At 35.0% G+C, this 19,450-nt stretch overlaps 1 protein-coding gene across 1 annotated transcript; it reads right to left on the bottom strand.

The window, feature by feature from the left end:
* Positions 1-468: 468 nt before the first annotated feature.
* Positions 469-18,715, bottom strand: LOC114376984. Its single transcript, XM_028335339.1, has 12 exons — positions 18,113-18,715; positions 16,479-17,583; positions 16,095-16,367; positions 14,804-15,667; positions 11,304-13,208; positions 10,069-10,137; positions 7,716-8,248; positions 5,658-6,765; positions 5,281-5,553; positions 4,279-5,139; positions 1,187-3,831; positions 469-660 (listed from the first exon to the last, which is right to left on the bottom strand). Exons 1-11 carry the CDS (start codon positions 18,607-18,609, stop codon positions 1,393-1,395), a joined length of 9,927 nt encoding a protein of 3,308 aa, XP_028191140.1. The 5' UTR covers positions 18,610-18,715; the 3' UTR covers positions 469-660; positions 1,187-1,392.
* Positions 18,716-19,450: the final 735 nt, after the last annotated feature.

The following is a 19,450-nucleotide window of genomic DNA, read 5'->3' as shown; positions in this document are numbered from 1 at the left end:
GTAGAAGAGGATAGAGGGGTGCAAAGAGAAGGAAAGCCCAAAAGGAAGGTTACCAAGCCCAATTATCTAAAAGATTATGTTTAAGAGGGAAACAGAACAATATACTTCATCATACTCAGCCTTATGCCTAACAAATAGGAAAATTACGAATATATATACTCATTCAAAGGATAATGACAAGCAATTCTGTTATATGCATATTCTAGAATTATTCCAGAAAGACAGCTCAGCATAATTCTGTTACTAGACCATCTATATAATATCATGTAAATAAAGCATAAGGAATGAGAAGATATTTTCCCTTAATTACCTTCTTCTTTCTCATCTCTTCTGTGGAGGGTCTGGACCTCGAAATCCAGAGCTATCAACGACCTTGAAAGAAGAATACACTGTAACATACAATAACGGAAAAACCAAAACCTGAGCCTGTAAAATTGCAAGTTAAACTAAATTATGATCTAACTCACCTTGGGTACAGCTCCAGATTCAAATTTATTAATAACATTACAGAGAATAACCCTACTTCTCAAACCAAGCCAAAACTCTTCCTCTGTGCCCTCAGGGCTACGCCAGCAAATCTTTAGAACCACCCCGCTGCTTCATATCATGCTGCATAGTAAAGATTTTTCCATTTCTGGATTTCTGATCAAATCCAGATACCTATTCCTTGAGAACAAATTGAAACTCATTAAATTTCAGTCAAAGCAACCACTATAGACAAAAAGATATGATAAACAAACACTTCATGTTAAAAGATGAATTTTTACACATTATTATTATTATTATTATTATTATTATTATTATTATTATTATCATCCAAAATTCCAAAACAGAGGCCATTCCCACACACACAAAAAACACAGAAAATTAGGATGGCATGAAGAGTTTACTGTTACACAAATGCCACGAATGGTTAAGATATTAAATTTCTGTTGCAGACAAGTACAATGCAACGTTGGTGGTCTGTACAAAATATTAGAATGTTAAATTCTTTCTGAATACACTATCCAAGAAAAGTATTTTACTATACAGCATTTTAATTTCACTAGAAAAATGAATCATTGCATTCTTCAAATTTCTCATCCAAAACAACTCTAGGTGGTTTAAGAAAATGCAGACAAGAAACATGATTGGGGCGGCAGATTAAACTAACAAAGTTTTAAAAATTAGGAAAAAGCCTAAATACCTTGGAAGACACAAGTTGTGGTTCCAGGCTTCCGCAGGTTTGACGATTTTGTTGTGATGAGAGGTTGAAGATTCCTCTTGTGGCTACACCGACTGATCTGGAGGGATTAAATGTTTGGAGAGGGAGAGAGTGAGAGGTTTCCACACATAAGGTTTTAAAAACATATAGAGAAGGAAAACTATTCTGAGCTTCGTAAAGTGCATCCTTCATTCCTTGATTGAGTAATCGCAGCATTGTTCCTCCTCACTTCCCTGATGGCTTGAGGTTGAAGCTTCTCCTACTTCTTTTGTATTGTTTGTATCCAGGAAACATGAAGCATATTGAAGTATTGATGTTTCACAGACGCCTATCTTACTTAACACGGTTGTTAGTGTTGCCCACATGTCCAAATCAGGAAAGCTCAGCTTTGCTTCACGGAGTCCATTCATAATTCCATTTATGTACATGATCTCCATAACCATGGGTAATGCTGGATTATCATCGGTTATAACTCCAATCAAGTACTTAAGGTTTTTTGAGGCACGTAAGGCTGCACTTTTGGTTGTAAAAATATTCAGAGAAGGACAGTTATTGTGAGCTGCATAAAGTGCATCCATCATTCCTTGATACAATATTGTCTCCATTAGTTTTTGTAGCTTAGCATTGTAGCCTTGTTCTTCATCCTCACTTCCTTGATGGCCAGAGGTTGAAGCTTCTCCTACATCCATTACTCGTATCAATGGGCGAATTCTCTCATGGAGGCCTTCCATGCCTCTCCTACATAACACAATATTTAGTGTTGTCCATATGTCCAAATCAGGAAATCTCAACTTTGCTTCAAGAAGTCCATTCATAATTCCTTCAATGTGTAACTTCATTTCAACCTGAGGTAGTACGAATAACCATGCAACCCTAGTCCCATTGTTGAAGGCAGCAGCTCTGGTTTTAATAACATCTAGAGAAGGAAACATTTTCTTTGCTTCGACAAGTCCATCCTTCATTCCATCACATTCTATTTTCCTCATTATTTCTTGCTTCTCCTCCTGATCACTTTCCTGAAGGCCAGAGGTTGGAGCTTCTCCTACTTCCATTATATTGATTGCATCCAGGATCCTTGAAGCAAATTCAAGTGCCGGTGTTTCATATATGCCTATCCTATTTAACACAACATTTAGTGTTGCCCAAATGTCTAAATCAGGAAAGCTCAGCTTTGCTTCATGGAGTCCATTGATGATTCCATTCGTGTACGTCCTCATTTCCAACGTGTGTACTTGGAGATTCCCTTCAGGTGACCATGCAAACCTCTTGTCGAAGGCAGCATTTGCAGTTTTAAAAACATCTAAATAGGGAAAGCTATTTTGTGCCTGAAAAAGTCCATCCACAATTCCATAATAGAATATTTCCCATATTTTTTTTTGCTGCTGAGGATCGTAGCCTTGTTCCTTCTGACTTCCCTGATGGCCAGAGGTTGAAGCTTCTCCTACATCCACGGGTGCTGCCTCCACTTCATCAATTACTTGTATCGATGGGCGAATTCCCTCACGAAAGCCTTCTATGCCTCTTGCACATAATACGATATGTATTGTTGCCCACATGTCCAGCTCTGGAAAGCTCAACTTTGCTTCAAGGAGTCCATTCACTATTCCTTCAGTGTATGCCTTTCTTTCATGGAATAGTACTTCGAATAACCATTCAACACAAGTACCCTCCGGCCTCTTCTTTAAGGTAGCTCCTCTGATTTTAATAATATCCAGAGAAGGAAACCTTTTCCGTGCTTCAACAAGTCCATCCGTCACTCCATCATAGAATTCATGTTGCATGGAGTGTAGTAGCTCCTCCTTACTGCCCTGATGGACAGAGGTTGAAGCTTCTTCTTCTTCCAATGCTTTGACATTCATTTCATATTCTAGGTAAGCCGTGAGGAAAGAGTGTTTATCTTGTAAATCTGAGCGTCCGGATTCTAATTCAGCCTCAGCCTGCCTCGATACCTCCTTATAAAATCCTAGTATAGTACTCAACTTCTCTTTCAACGGAAGGTGAGAATATTCTGGCAAATCCTTTACATTTTCGTAGACCTCCAACAAAGTAGTCGATATTGCATCAAACGCTTGGCCTGCGCCATACCTCTCTATCATCTTTCTTCGTTCCAGCTTAGTATCTTTTGTAGGAACTACTGCCCGTGACATGTCTGAATACTTGGCATCGGGACACTCGAATTGGACATCTTTCTTGTTTGCTCCTCCTTCGTACACATAAACACCCCAACAACTTAGTGTCATGGTGGATGCAGCAACATAAGCAACCTGTACTTCATTCCAGTCACGGTCGAGAAATGCATCAAGGCCAATCCACTCCTTGTCACTGAATAAAAGTCGTAGATCACAAATTAAGATGTGATCTGGAGGAACTCTGAAGTTGTAATAGCCTTTGCGAGGAACACATTGACAGTTGATAACTAGTTGCAGCTCAATAAGGTCATCATAGCGTTTTATTGGCCCTGTTCTCACATCCTGGAAGAGCAACGCTAGAGATAAGATAGGGAACTTGCCACGAGCCCAGAAATGAGGATTCCCTCCATGTCCAACCAAGTCAAACCATTCTGGAATCACCACTTGTTTTTTTGGCATAGGCATCACCACTTCTAATCCACAAATACCTTTCTTTGCCTGTTAAAATATCATTTTGAGTTCATTCAAAAAGATAAAAGACTAAAACTGAAATTTTAAAAGATAAGTAACCAAAAAAAAATATATATATATATATATAAATATGTAATGAATATAAAATCAGTAAAGAGAATCATTAAATATGATGTGAAACATATAAAATTTTATCATTTTTGATAAATTTCAACCAATAAGAGAATGAGTGGTTGAAAGATCGAGTGTGTTCTTAGCATTTCTCATAATGTAAAGTTGATAATAAACACTTCTTACTTGTCACTAGTTAGTATCATTTCTTTTTTCTTATGACGAAAAAAACAAATGTGGACATTAAATGTAAGCACAATAAGTGATAATATGATGTGATTGAAAGAGAGGAGAATAATAGGCATTGATGGAGTAGAAATTATATGCGTAGTTTGGGATCACCACATGTTGGAGCAGTAATACCTGAAAGCATAACATGTCTGATGTCTCTCTAGTTAAGCTGAAGCAATATCTTGCATCTACTTTTTGAATACCAGATGGCAACTCTGAAATTTGCTCAAGACCCTTACAACCATTAACATTAAGAATTCTCAAGTTAGTGCACTCAGGAATCTTTTGGAGCTTCCAGCAAGCGCTTACATCAAGACTTGTTAAGTGAACACATTCCTTAATGCATGCAGGGAGAGAGACAAAATTGTTCTTTGAAGCAATTAACACCTCTAATTTCGGAAAACAGTTGAGAATTGCGAGAAGATCTTCATCTAACAAACCACCATTCTCGATATGTAATGTTCGTAATGTTGGACGAACATTGGCCGTTGAAGGGCTCTGCAAACTTTTGAAGGATTTTTTAAGTTGAGAACATCCTCCAATTTTAAAGGCAACAACATTTGGCAACATGAATACGCTACTTGGCAGATATTTAAGTTCCTTGCTATTTGATATGTCTAGGCAAACAAGCCCAGTAAGATTGCCTATGGATTCTGGCATCTCCTTAATAGCAGTATTTATCATATAAATCTTCAATGGCTCTTTCATTTCTTTCATTATATCTGGGAAGTGTTCCAGCATTATGCATAGATTAAGGTCAAGAACTTTCAGAGATGGTAGAAACATCTTTAGCAGGAAATTTCTGAGATTGGTGCATCCTGATGCGCTTAAATGGGCAAGCTTTTTGAGAAATCCAACGGATTCATGAACAGTAGTTAGGTTTTTACATTGATCAAGTCTCAGTTGTCTTAGATTTTCAACTCCGGACACATCAGGCACTTCAGTGATAGATTGGTTATACGAGAAATCCATGTTAGTCAGGCATGGAAATTTCTGCCAAAAGGTAATATGGTCAATAAAATGATTAGCAGCATGTTTGAGATATATATGAGATTTTTTAATGTAACAATGGAAGTTTTTGATAATGAAAAAAACTATACGTAAAGAATAGGAAAACATGGTATAGAATTGTACCTTAAATGGCTCTTCCAATGTTAAATGGCTTCTAGGAAAATTAAAGACAACAATTTTCTTTGGATAGAATTTTGATGGGAAAGACTTTGAAGGATACTCAATCCAGTCAAGCACCCTCAAATGATTTGGCAGATGTTCAGGCTCAGATGAAAAAGATGTGTTTCGAACAATAAGAATTCTGAGTCGTTTCATTTTCTCAAAGGCTGTACCACTCCAATCTACTTCTTCTCGTTGGGGTGGATCAAGCATTATTCCTTGAATCTTATTACTTCCCTTTAAAACAAGTACAAACAAGTAACATCAATTGCATATTGTCATTAATATGATAGACTATAATGCATAAATTGGAAAACAAAAGAGTAGATGAGGATTCATACCAAATCATCAGTTAGTATTTCAATAACATCTTCATAGTACCATAGTCTGCTACGTTCGCCAGGATTATCTGGTTCTTCCTGCCTAACAATCACTCTACCCATATCTTGTATTAGATCATGCATCTTCAAGCACCCATCCTCAATAGTTAGGAGAGATTTTTTAACAAGTACATTAATGTTGTAAGTAATTGCACCAATGTCATCAAGTATATTTTCAACATATTCTTTTTTCTCCCCTTTGAAGAAGCAAGCTATGTCCAGGAAAACCTGTTTTGGTTTGCTACCCAATCTATCGTAGCTTTTTTTGAGCACGTCTAGAATTCTTTCAGGAGGAGTCCTCTCGTATTCTTCCAATGCACATTTCCAATCTTCTAAACTTTCTTCATCAAGTGTAGCCAAATCAGAGCCTATTACTTTTAAAGCCAGTGGAAGACCCTTGGCAACATATATAGCACGCAAAGACACGTCTTCAAAGCCTGTTTTAGGATGGCTTTGTTTGAAGGCATTCCAACAAAAGAGCTCAAGAGAATGTTGTTTATCGAGCTCTTCCATTTGATAAATGTTATCAACTTGATGAGCAATTAGCACATCTTTGTCTCTTGTTGTTATAATGATCCTACTACCTGAACCAAACCAATCACGTCCTCCTGCCAACTTTTCTAACTTGTCTTTGTCATCAACATCATCAAGAACCAGAAGAACTTTCTTTCCTTTAAGCTTGCGTTTTATTTCAAACATTCCTTTAATTGCACTGCCCAATTCAATATCTAGCTCCTCTCGCATCTCTGATAGAAGTGTCTTCTGTAGATCTTCCAGGCCATTGATTTTGTTTAACTTCTCTCTAACATCGGCAAGAAAACTTGCGGCATCAAAGCTTTGCACAATGTTGTCATACAAAGCTTTGGCAAGTTCTGTTTTTCCGACTCCACCAAGTCCCCATACACCCAACATGCGTACAGTTTCATCATAAGGCTTCATGTCTAGGAGTGACATTACCTCTTCTACGCGGGGTCCAAGTCCAACAGGGTTTTGACCAGTATATAATGGTTTAGGAGCTATATTTTTCTGGACCTTCTCAACAATCTTCTCAATAAAATCGATCTCATACCTGCAAGGTGCACAACACATTGTTCGATCGATAGCATAATTTATTTCATTATAGTTTTAAGCACTGAAATAACCGTTATTACAAAAAAAAATTGAATAATAATATATCAATCACTTTCAACTATAAATACCTTATTAACAAATTACTATACCCGAGTGATTTAGAAATTACATTATTAAGGAATTATTTGAAAATTTTAGTTTCAAAGATTAATAAGACAATATTATACACCTTGATCATGAAGAACTAAAATGATATTTCATTCAATTTAAGAATATTAGATAAATTGACTATATACATTTATTATTTATAAATATAGATTACAAGTATTAATCCTAAAATAAAAAAAATATAATAAAATATTCATCTAATAAAAATACAGTATATCAATAAATAAAATAAAAAATAAATTATGCATAAATAATATAAAATATTTTTACACTCCCAATCACAAGTTATCTAATCTATGATCATTTCTTTTACTCTTTTTTTTAGATACAAGGGAGGTTTTTTTCTTTTATAATAATTATTTTAATTTAAAAATTATATCAACAATAGTTTTTTATTGTTTAACATTGTAGAGGGTCCATGCATGATCATTAAGTTTTAAAGACTTAAGTATATTTTTAATTTCTCAAGTTTGAGGTCTTAAATTTGTAAAATACTTTTTAAGTTTCTTTTTGACTTTTTTTTATGGTTTAAACTTGACTTTTTTTTATATTTTTTTATTATTGAACCACTAGAAATAACATGTTTAAAATTTGAGGGACTAAAAACATATAAATTTTATCTTGGAGATCAGATTAAGAATAATAAATCTCAAAAACATATTTAAGTCAATTTTAAATAAAAATAAGAAATCATTCTATAGCAATGGATCGAAACGTTTTAGAAACTCAACAAGAAAAAAAAAACAAGTAAAAAATATGAAAGGAATTGTTGGTACATACCCGGAGCGAGTGGTAATATGGTGGCCAGGGAAGTTACTTGCTTCAAACAAAGCTGTCCTCCAAGCTTGCAGTTTCTGGGAGGCTTTGCCAAAGTTTTCTTCGTGTTTGGTCATGTGCTCACCATAACTCTCTGTTTGCTTCCGTACATCTGAGGGATCTACATGGTAAAAAACTGGGAAAACAAGTTGTTTCATCTCACTGATCTTGGACTGCTCCAGGATCTTAACAAGTTCATCAAGGCACCATGTGGAGGATGCGTAGTTCTTAGAAAACACAATGATTAAAATCTTAGATTCTTCAATGGCCTTGGATAGAGAAGGTGAAATAACATTCCCCACCGGCAGGTCCCTATCATCAAAGAAAATTTTCATCCCTTTCCGGGACAACTCTTTACGAAGATGTCCTATAAAATTGTTCCTTGTATCCTCTCCTCTAAAACTGATGAAAACATCGTAGGTGAAACCGAAGGTCTCTTCCTCATGTTGTTTTGCCATGGGTAAAACAACTACACTTAAGGATACGGAGAGCCGGAAAAAGTGTTACGGAACAATAGTGAATGGATGCTAATTAACTGGTACAAGAAGAAACGGGGTATAAGTGCGTTGCGTTGTGTTAAATATAGCGTCTTAGTGCATGAACCTACAAGTAAAATGTCTCTTATGTTGAACGGAACATCAACGCGGATAGACACTATCACTTTCTACGACCAAAGCAGCTTAATTGGCAGCTAGCCTAATAACTCCTTTTAATTATGTGGACCTCCCTGTTGAATAGTGGTGTTAGCTGGGAATTTTCCAAGTGCTGATTTGATTTTTATGTGAGAAGATTCTAAGATATTTCCATGGTTCTAATTAAGAAGGCTTTTTCAAGTTGAGAACTATTCAAAGAAATTTGAAGATTCACAACACAAGATAATCGACGAGTAACCATTGAAGGGGAAGAAAGAATCAACAAAGTGCTAAGTCTTTGCAAACAAGTATAAATAATCAAATATGCCGTACATTGTGTAATCGCTTCAATGAAGCAAACCACCTTGCAGTACGTGTTTAACAAAAAAACATAAATACTACTTGAAAGAAAAGTATAATAGAATTCAACTTGATTAAATGGATCGATGGACGAAACAATTTAAAAATAAAATGTAAAAAATGCGCATTTTTTTATATAAAAAAAACTAAATATGCAGAAATGGAAAATTTAATCAACTTGAAAAGAATGCAATGAGACATTAAATAGTAAATGCAAATAAAGAATGTAACTTCATTAATGTTTTTTTATCAGAACATGCAACTTCATTAACGTAAAAGAAACTTGAAAATTAAGCTAAATACAGAAATTTAAAGAAAAACAACATTTCATTCAAAAGCATTTAAAAGAACTGTAAAATTCGCATCGAAATTAAAGAACTTGAATTAAAAGAAAAGTTCGAGAAAGAAATATATATGCAAATAAATTGTATTTCATTCAATTTAGTTTAAAACTATAAAGAATACAAGCGCATTGACCATAATTAGTATAAAGTCAATTTATACCGGTAGTCTCGAGTATTGTTCATATTATTAAAAAAAAAACTAGTAAATAAATAAAGAAACAACTAGAGTCAAGATTTGGAAGAGTATAGAATTGATGTTTTGACATTTCGTGACACAGATCAAATCAAAAGCAAGGGCACATGACATATGCTCAGTTTTTCTTTAGGATGATATACCATTATGTAATTTTTGCATTTTTTTTAAAATTTCTTATTATATAATATCGATATTTTTTTTTTTTGTAAAAATAGATGTTATATATTTTAACATCAATTTTTTCATAACAGTGTTGATACAGTAATTTTTATATCGATTTAAAATTAAAATTAAATATTTAAAATAATCTATGTTAAAAGTATTTTGTTTTAGTAATGTTAGTCCATAACCAGTAGGAATGCACCAAGACTGGGCTGACTTTCTGATCCTTACCCCCATTAAAGTTTAAGCATCGTGGAAACAAGCACATTCCGCAACTTTCATGACCATGCTATAATTTTCAAAAGCTTTCTATCATAATAGAGGCAGACTCTGAAGTAACATAACAGACTTATATAGTGTGTTTCGTTTACCGTTTAAATGAATGGACACACCTTCCAAAGTTACATGAAGCAACAATTTCTTACACCCATTAATTTAAGCAGCGTGGAAGCAGCTCATACCGACGTTCATTATAATGCTACAATTTTGAAAAGCTTTTTATCATAATAGATACAGAGAGTCTCAAGTAACCTAAAAGACTTAAAATCTATAAGGTGTAACTTGATTTCTAATGGTGTGATGAAATTCAGTTGCGAAACACATAGAACTACATATTCCCATACCGTTGGAACTTCTGGCATCTTATCTGATAGAATTGTACGAACAAGCATACTCAAAGAATGGGAACCGCACTGCAATTATAGAAATAAAATATTTCATCACTTATTCTTTCTGTTCAACTAGACAAGTCCAATGCAGGTATAAAAGTCAAAATAAACCAGGTTTTCCTTTTTTTTTTAGCTAAGCAAATAAACCAAGTTTTCCTGCCATTTTATTAGACTCAACGTCAGAATTAAGAGCAAAAGTGGGACATTTATCATTGATCAATGAATTCCATCACAAGGAATTAGTAAATGGCTCTGAGTTTTTCCTCATTGCAGAGACAGTGGATTTGAGATTTATGCCAAATTTCTACACACCATTTGCACCGGTCATTTTCCATTCACTATAGTATTTCAAGGCTTAGACGCAATTGAAAATCCTAGATGATTTTCCTCCCTAAAAACCAACCAATAATTCAGTAGAAAACCAAAACAACACATTATTAAACTTTCAAGAGTTTCTAATTATGTGATGACTACCTGGTGTTATTAAGAATTGAATTCACTATGATACAAACTGGTTACTTAAATAAAAACAGTTAACAAGAGTTATATTAATTGCAATTATGTGATGACTACCTGGTGTTAATAATGATTAGCCATTTCATTTTCTCAAACTCAGTACCACTCCAGTTCACTTCTTCTCGGTGAGGGGGATCAAACATTATCCCTTGAATCTTATCACTTCACTTTAAAACAAGTGCAAACCATGTGAACACATGGCGCGGATACTTGCAGTAAGCCCATATAATAATAACTTATTTTCACATCAAGGTCTTAATTGAAATATTAAATTCTGACTCATACATATCAGTGAAAACTTAACGCTACTAGCTTACTAGAATCCAAATAGATTTTGGTTCTAAGTTCTCAAATGTGAAATCAAATCAAAACTAAAAAAAATAATGGAAACAATTAAATTCCACAGTAAACATAATGGTTTAAATTGCGGGAAAATGCGATGCAATCGTAATTGTGGTCGTGATGCGATTGTGGAGTGTCAAAATACCTTGATGTTGCAGTCACAATTTTAAACCATGAAACATACACTAACTATTATATAATAACACAAGAAAAGACTAAATGTACAGTGAAGGATTATTACAGTACTAAAAACAAATGGTGGCACGAATCTTATGAAAGTGACACAGATAGTACAATCTAACAGCATCATTTTATATCTGCCACATCTCTTAAATAAATTCCTGCCAATTGAAAAAATCCTTTGAGCTGGAAGGGTTATCAGTGTCACGAATGGGATTGTCAACATCTGGACCTATAGGTATTGGAATATCCGCTACAATGGGGCTTTCATTAACGGCAACATCATGATCAATAACATGTTCCTCCTCTTTCTCCTTAAACACTGGAGTTTTTCTGTCCATGTTGAGAGCAAGTAAGACGGCTTGTGCTTCAAGGAGTCCATCCCTAAGTCCACTCAAGTATATTGCACTTATCAGATCCTGAAACTCCTGTGAGTTCTGGAAGCCTTCAATCCCAGCATTGTATAGCTTCCCTAATTCTTCAGCTCTTCCTTTCAAAACAGCACACACCTTCTCATACTCTGTGTCACATTTGCAGGCAATAATGTCATGCTTCTTTGCAATAAACTCATCATCGGATTGAGTGTTGAATTTCTGAATCAATTCTTCATATTGATTTTTCCAAGGGCTGCTGGCTGTGTCACTTATATCTTTATCCGGAGCAGCATTTTCATTTTCAAGTTGTACATATTTGTTCCGTAGAGCTTGGTGTTCCTCATTGAACTTCCAGAAGAGTTTACTCTTGGCCTCAGACTCTGAGCTTTCAGGCTTCATCATCAGGAATGCTTCCAACAAAGGATCCTGAGAGCGTGACGAAGGAGGTACGATTGTGGTCCAATCCAATTGTGGAACCGTAGGTGGTGCTGCCAAAGATGCTTGAATGCCTCTCCTACTTACCACAGTATTTAGTGTTGCCCATATGTCCAAATCAGGAAAGCATACCTCCTTTGCTTCAACGAGTCCACCGAGAACTCCACTCGTGTATGTCCTCATTTCAACCGTGGGTAGTATCACATTCCCTTCGGCTGACCATGCAACCCTATTGCCCTTGTTCATGGCAGCACTTCTGATTTTAACAATATCTAGAGAAGGAAATATATTCTGTGCTTCAAGAAGTCCATCAGTTATTCCATCATAGAATATTTCTCTCATCATTTCTTGCAACTGATGACCAGAGGTTGAAGCTTCTTCTGCTGCATCCATAGGTGGCTTCACTTTATCCTTTAGTTCAATCAATGCGAGATCCTTATGGTAAAAGCTTTGAGGCTCAGCTTCTCCATTATCTATTTTCTTGATTGTATCTAGCAACCAAGTTAGGGTGGAGTTTTTATTATTATCTTGTAAAGCTGAGCCATTGGATTCCAATTCATCCTTAGCTTGCGTGGATAAGTCCTTTAATCCTCCCATTAGAATATGCATTTGCTCTATTGCAAAATCTTTATCAGCAAAATCGTCTCTTTCTTCGTAGTCCATGGTTTCCATCAACATCCCATCAAACATTTCGTCTAGGCATAAATTGTCTATCATCTTTTTTCGTTCCTGCCTAGGATCTTTCGTCGTTGGAACTAATTTTGTCGGAGACATGTCCGAATACTTGGGATCGGGACACATGAATTGGACATCTTCCATGTTGGCTCCTTCTTCGTACACAAAGACTCCCCAACCACTTAGCGTTAAGGTGGACGGGGCTTCGTATGAAACCCGCACCAGGTTCCACTCGTGCTCGAGAAACGCATCAAGGCCAAGCCATTCCTTATCACTGAATAGAAGTCGTAGGTCACAAATTAAGACGTGATCTGCTGCAATTTTGAAGTTGTAATACCCTTTGCGAGGAACACATCGACCGTTGATAAGTAGGTGTAGCTCAACAAGTTGACGGCGAGATTGTCTCGCCCTTTCACTCACATCCTCGAAGGCCAATGCCAGTGCAATGATAGGAAACTTGCCACGGGCCCAGAAACGAGGATTTCCTCCATTAATATTATCAACCCAGTCAAACCATTCTGGAATCTCGGTTTGGGGCATCACCACTTCTAATCCACGTATCCCTTTTGCCACCTATCATAAATAATAAACGCATCAGTATATATGGTGGTGCAAGTATATCTTGAACATATATTGGCACCAATGTCTAAGCTCTAAGGGTTACCAACAGGGTAAGTAATACTTATGAAAAAAGACTTTCGTTTAGGGAAATGATACATGTGAAAGAAACTCTCGCTTGAGAGTATTATTGAAGTTTAAGTGTGAAAATAAAATCTCACATTAGATAAAGGTGAACAAGTTAAACAATATATAAGTAAATAAAAGTCACAAACTTAATAATGCTTCAAGATCTTGGATTGAGTGTGGTGTGCTTGTAACCTACTTAGTCGTGATCTTTTAGGAGTTTTATCCCATGTTCCCAACAAAATTTATAGAACACAACTGATATTCAAACAAAAATCACTTTGAAAACATAATGGACTAAATTAAATTTTTTAGAAGATGAATAACTAAATTAAATATAATAAAAAACATAAAGAATTAAAAATGTGTTTTTAACCTTTTTAAGTACACCAAATTAAAATTGAATTGGATAATGAGTTCTTGAGATTCAAATAAGATGAGCCCAACCCAACTCAACAGATAAATATATATAAAAAATAATATTGATTGAGTTTGAAACTTATTAAGTTTTACTATTTTAGTTTTTTCATCTTTGTTATGTTATTTTAGACTTTAAGTATTTAATTGTTAGTGTTGTTTATCTGTTTTTTTTTAATAGGAAGTGTTGTTTATCTGTTTGGGAAATGTATTAAGTATTTGGGACTATATTGTTATGACTACTGTTTATGATTAATTACGGTTTTGACTTTTCAGTATTATGAATTGCAAAAGAAGTTTTATGAATACTAATTGTGAGCTGTAAAACACGTTTAATCTTTTATGTTTTTAGCCTAACATACATTTTTAGACTAAAATGTATTAAAAAATCTAATTCAATCCAATGACTCTAACCTACAAAAATATAATTAAATTGGGTTCGCAAATTGAATGCCTCCTTTCTTAACCCCTAATTTCAAAACATTTGCTTTCCTCTCTTTTTTCCTCTCGTACAAGAGAAGTACAAAAAACAATATGTGAAATATTATTTGAGTAGATAATTCTAACTATATCTAAAGTTGTGCAAAATTACATAAACACTCATTTCTTTACATAATATTTTTCAAATAATTAAGAGCATTGACGAATTTTTTATAAACACTAATTCTAACTATATCTAAAGATGTGCAAATGCACCCCTGAATTTGATAAGTTACATCTAAATGGCTTAAATTTTTGTATTTTGCTTCCTCTAATTTATTATATTAGAACTCATTATTTTATTATTTCTCACTCTCGAATAACACTAGCTGCAAGTCAGCTTCTTTGTCCCCACTAACCCAGGATTTTGGATCAGCCACTAACTAAGAGGATCAATATAATGTTGTATAAGAGATATTTGTGTAATGTTTTTTTTTAAAAACAATTAAGGAATATTAGTGTAGAGATAGAATAAATAGGAAAAGTTTATATAAATTCATGAAATCTCAATAGTGGTCAGTATAATTTACTCATACTATTTTTCCTAAAATAAAGCTATAAGATTTAGCTAAAATAAGTAGTGATACCTGAAGCCATAACATGTCGGACGTCTCTCTAGTTAAAGAGAAGCAATATCTTGCATCTACTTTCTGGACAGTAGATGGCAAGTCCGAGATTTGCTCAAGTTTCACACAATGATGAACATTAAGAATTCTCAATTTTGTACATTTAGGAATCTTTTGAAGCTCCCCGCAAAGGCTCACATCGAGACTTGTTAAGTGATCACAATCTTTAATGCATTCAGGGAGAGATACAAAATTGTTCTCTGATGCAATTAACTCTTCTAATTTTGGGAAACAATAGAGAATTGCGAGAAGATCTTCATCTGACAAACCACCATTTCCAAAATACAATGTTCGTAATGTTGGACGAACATTGGCTGCTGAAGGGCTCTGAACGAAACCTCTGAAGGATTCCCGAAGTTGAGAACATCCTCCAATTTTGAAGGCAACAACATTTGGCAACATGAATAAGCTACTTGGTAGATATTTAAGTTTCCTGCTACTTGGTATCTCTATACAAACAAGCCCAGTAAGATTACCAATGGATTCTGGCAGCTCCTTAATAGCAGTATTTATCATATAAATCTTCAATGGGTTATTCATTTCCTTCATTATCTCTGGGAAGTGTTCAAGCCTTACACATAAGTTAAGGTCAAGGACTTCTAGAGATGGTAGAAACATTGTTTGCAGGAAATTTCTGAGTTTGGTGCAATTTGAAGCGCTTAAATGAGCAAGCCTTTTGAGAAATCCAACGGTTTGGTGAATTGCTATTAGATTTCTACAATGATCAAGTCTCAGTTCTCTAAGATTTTGAACTTCTGACACATCAGGCATTTCAGTGATAGATTGGTTATATGAGAAATCCATGTTAGTCAAGCATGCAAATTTCTGCCAAAAAGAAAAGGTCAACAAAATGATTAGCAATGTTTGAGTTATGTTATCTTTTTTAAAAGTTTAGTTTCTATGCATTATCAATATAAAAAGTTTTATTCTGTCAACCAATAAAAAAACGATGGCATATATGACTTTTTAAAGTAATTGCTATAAAAGTCTGTTAACTTTTGTAAAATAGATATCAATTTGTGATTGTTTGGCAAAGTGATCGAATCATCAACCAATCAGAAAAATTAAGGTATGCATGAGTTTGAACAAAACTATTTAAAAATGAATAAACTTATCATGCACATAACAATTTTTTATTGCATCATGACAGTTTAAAAAGAGAATAATCTATTTACTGATCTTTTTAAATGTAACAATTAATTTATGCAAGTGTTTGTTAATAGAAAAAGGAAACATGCTATTGAATTTGTACCTTAAATGGCTCTTCCAATGTTAAATGGCTTCTACGTAAATTGATGACAATGATTTTCTTCGGATGAAATTTTGATGGGAAAGATTTTGAAGGATACTCTTCCCAGTCGAGCACCCTCAAATGATTTGGCAAATGTTGAGGCTCAGACAAAAAAGATGTGTTTCGAACAATGAGAATTCTGAGTCGTTTCATTTTGTCAAAGGCAGTACCATTCCAATCGACTTCTTCTCGTTGGGGGGGATCAAGCATTATCCCTTGAATTTTATCACTTCCCTTTAAAACAAGTACAAACAAGTAACATCAATTGCATATTGTCATTAATATAATAGACTACTAGAATGTATAAATTGAAAAAACAAAACAAAAAAAGTAGATGATTCTTACCAAATCATCAGTTAGTATGTCAATAACATCCTCATGATACCATACTCTGCTGCATTCCCCTGGATTTGGTGCCTCCTGCCTGACAATATCTCTACCCATATCTTGTATTAGATCATGCATCTTCAAGCACCCATCCTCAATTGTTAGGAGAGATTTATTAACAAGTACTTTGATGTTGGATTTTGCACCAAAGTCCTCATCAAGTACATTTTCAACATATTCTTTTTTCTCCCCTTTGAAGAAGCAAGCTATGTCCAGGAAAACCTGTTTTGGTTTGCTACCCAATCTATCGTAGCTTTTTTTGAGCACGTCTAGAATTCTTTCAGGAGGAGTCCTCTCGTATTCTTCCAATGCACATTTCCAATCTTCTAAACTTTCTTCATCAAGTGTAGCCAAATCAGAGCCTATTACTTTTAAAGCCAGTGGAAGACCCTTGGCAACATCTATAGCACGCAAAGACACGTCTTCAAAGCCTGTTTTAGGATGGCTTTGTTTGAAGGCATTCCAACAAAAGAGCTCGAGAGAATGGTGTTCATCGAGCTCTTCCATTTGATAAATGTTATCAACTTGATGAGCAATTAAGACATCTTTGTCCCTTGTTGTTATAATGATCCTACTACCAGAACCAAACCAATCACGTCCTCCTGCCAACTTTTCTAACTTGTCTTTGTCATCAACATCATCAAGAACCAAAAGAACTTTCTTTCCTTTAAGCTTGCGTTTTATTTCAAACATTCCTTTAATTGCACTGCCCAATTCAGTATCTAGCTCCTCTCGCATCTCTGATAAAAGTGTCTTCTGTAGATCTTCCAGGCCATTGATTTTGTTTGATTTTTCTCTAACATTGGAAAGAAAACTTGCGGCATCAAAGTGGTTCACAATGTTGTTATACAAAGCTGTGGCAAGTTCTGTTTTTCCGACTCCAGGGAGTCCCCATACACCCAACATGCGTACAGTTTCATCATAAGGCTTCATGTCTAGGAGTGACATTACCTCTTCCATGCGGGGCCAAAGTCCAATAGGGTTCTGACCAGTATGTAAAGGATTAGGAGCTATGTGTTTATAGACCTTGTCAGCTATCTTTTCAATAAATTCGGTTTCGTACCTGTAGGAGCACAACACATTTGTTTTATCAACAGTACTATATTATATGAAGGATTATTTCTCACACACCAAACAAGTGTTATTTCTCATAAAAAATAATAAATTAAAATGTTAAGAAAAAAAAATAGTAAAACTTTGATTCTATCCCTCTAATCATGCTAACCGTGGAATCTCTCGGTGTTTCCCACCAAAACCTAAAGAAACGATCTCAACAAATTCTAAACTTTTCGTTTTGATGAAACAACCATTGAAAATGTCTCCAATTTTTTTATTTTTATTTTTTGCTTTGGAAATCTTCTTAGAATGCTCTGTAACATTAAAAAGGTAAGAGATGCTTAATTAATCTGCGTTAAATTAGAATTTGAATATAGAGGTTTTTAATGTTTTGTACGTAGTGGTGCACTGCTAAAAACCTAAAACATATTACTACTATTTCATTGGAGAGCAAGTGAGGAAGATCAATGTTCTGGAAACTCAACAGCCGAAGTATGCTTATATATATATACATGAAAGGAATTGTTGGTACTGACCCTGTGGTAATATGGTGGCCAGGGAAGTTACTTGCTTCAGACAAAGCTGACCTCCATGCCTGCACTCTCTGGGAGTCTTTGCCAAACCTTTTTTGGTGTTCCAGCATGTGCTCACCGTAACTTTTTCTCTGATGCCGTATATCTGAGGGGTCTACATGGTAAAATATTGGGAAAACAAGTTGTTTCTTGTCCCTGATGATGATCTTGGTACATTCTAGGATCTTAACGAGTTCATCAAGGCACCATGTGGACTCTGCGTAGTTCTCAGAAAACACAACGATTAAAATCTTAGATTTTTCAATGGCACTGGATAGAGCAGGTGAAATACCTTCTCCTATCCTCAGGTCCTTATCATCAGAGAAAACCTTTATCCCCTTTTGGCACAACTCTTTACGGAGATGTCCTATAAATTTGTGCCTTGTATCTTCGCCTCTAAAACTCAGGAAAACATCATAGGTGAAAGTGAAACCAAGGGACTCATCCTTATGGTTTGCCATGGGGAAAACAACTACAGTGGAGAAATGTTTACTGAACGAAAGTGGAGGGTATGCTAACTATAGTACAAGGAGAGAAGAGGAATAGTGAATTTACCATGTTCAATATCATGCGTTGTACTTAAATACAATATCTTACGCGGATAGACACTATTACTATCAAGTATCAGTGACCAACAGCTAGATACCATGATTGATGTTTCTTGGATGGTCCTTTGATATTTGTTATAAATTATAATTATAATACCTAGGATGAGGCTCTACGATGGTGATCAATTTTTTTTTATTGCCTTCCTCTCGTACTTTTTTTTTAAAAAAAATTCCTGCCTGCCGGAGTGCATCGATCGAGAGAATAAACAATTAAACATGATGAACCAATGCCATAATTCATATAAGTGGGGTTTGGTATATATCTAGTTAATACATATTCATTTTCTACTGATTCATTTCGATTATACCGCTAAATGAAGGTTGCACGATGTTGCCTACCCTTTACTTTTTAATAATATTGCCCTCCCATTTTTTTAGTGTAAGATAAGTAAAAGAAAACTACTTTAGTATGGTAAGCCCCCGTGACATAAAAAAACGAAGGAAAAGTTATAGAAAACCTGACCCAAAGCTGGACATTTGAGCAACATGATCACCCTAAAATCCGGAGGGGTAAGTGCCACGATACGAAGTAAAATTAACATTAGTGTTTGGAGTTGCGTTAAAGAACTGTGTTGACTCACCTTGAAGCATAAGTTACAATATGCATGTAACGTTGAGTTGGATGCATGCAGTTCCCAACATTTATTAAGTATGTGTTTGGATTCACACATATATCGTCAAACATGATTCTAAG

Source organism: Glycine soja, chromosome 2, assembly GCF_004193775.1.
Source record: "Glycine soja cultivar W05 chromosome 2, ASM419377v2, whole genome shotgun sequence".
Taxonomy (NCBI): Eukaryota; Viridiplantae; Streptophyta; class Magnoliopsida; order Fabales; family Fabaceae; genus Glycine; species Glycine soja.
This window is presented reverse-complemented; position numbering and strand designations above follow the sequence as displayed.

What these genes read in the sequence shown, in the direction of transcription:
- LOC114376984 (XM_028335339.1), bottom strand. Translation starts at nt 18,609, where the DNA reads ATGGCAAACCATAAGGATGAGTCCCTTGGTTTCACTTTCACCTATGAT. An exon ending in CATTGGAAGAGCCATTTAAG is followed by an intron (nt 15,668 to 16,094) that starts GTACAAATTCAA and finishes TCTTTTTGGCAG; the next exon opens with AAATTTGCATGCTTGACTAA. An exon ending in CATTGGAAGAGCCATTTAAG is followed by an intron (nt 5,140 to 5,280) that starts GTACAATTCTAT and finishes ACCTTTTGGCAG; the next exon opens with AAATTTCCATGCCTGACTAA.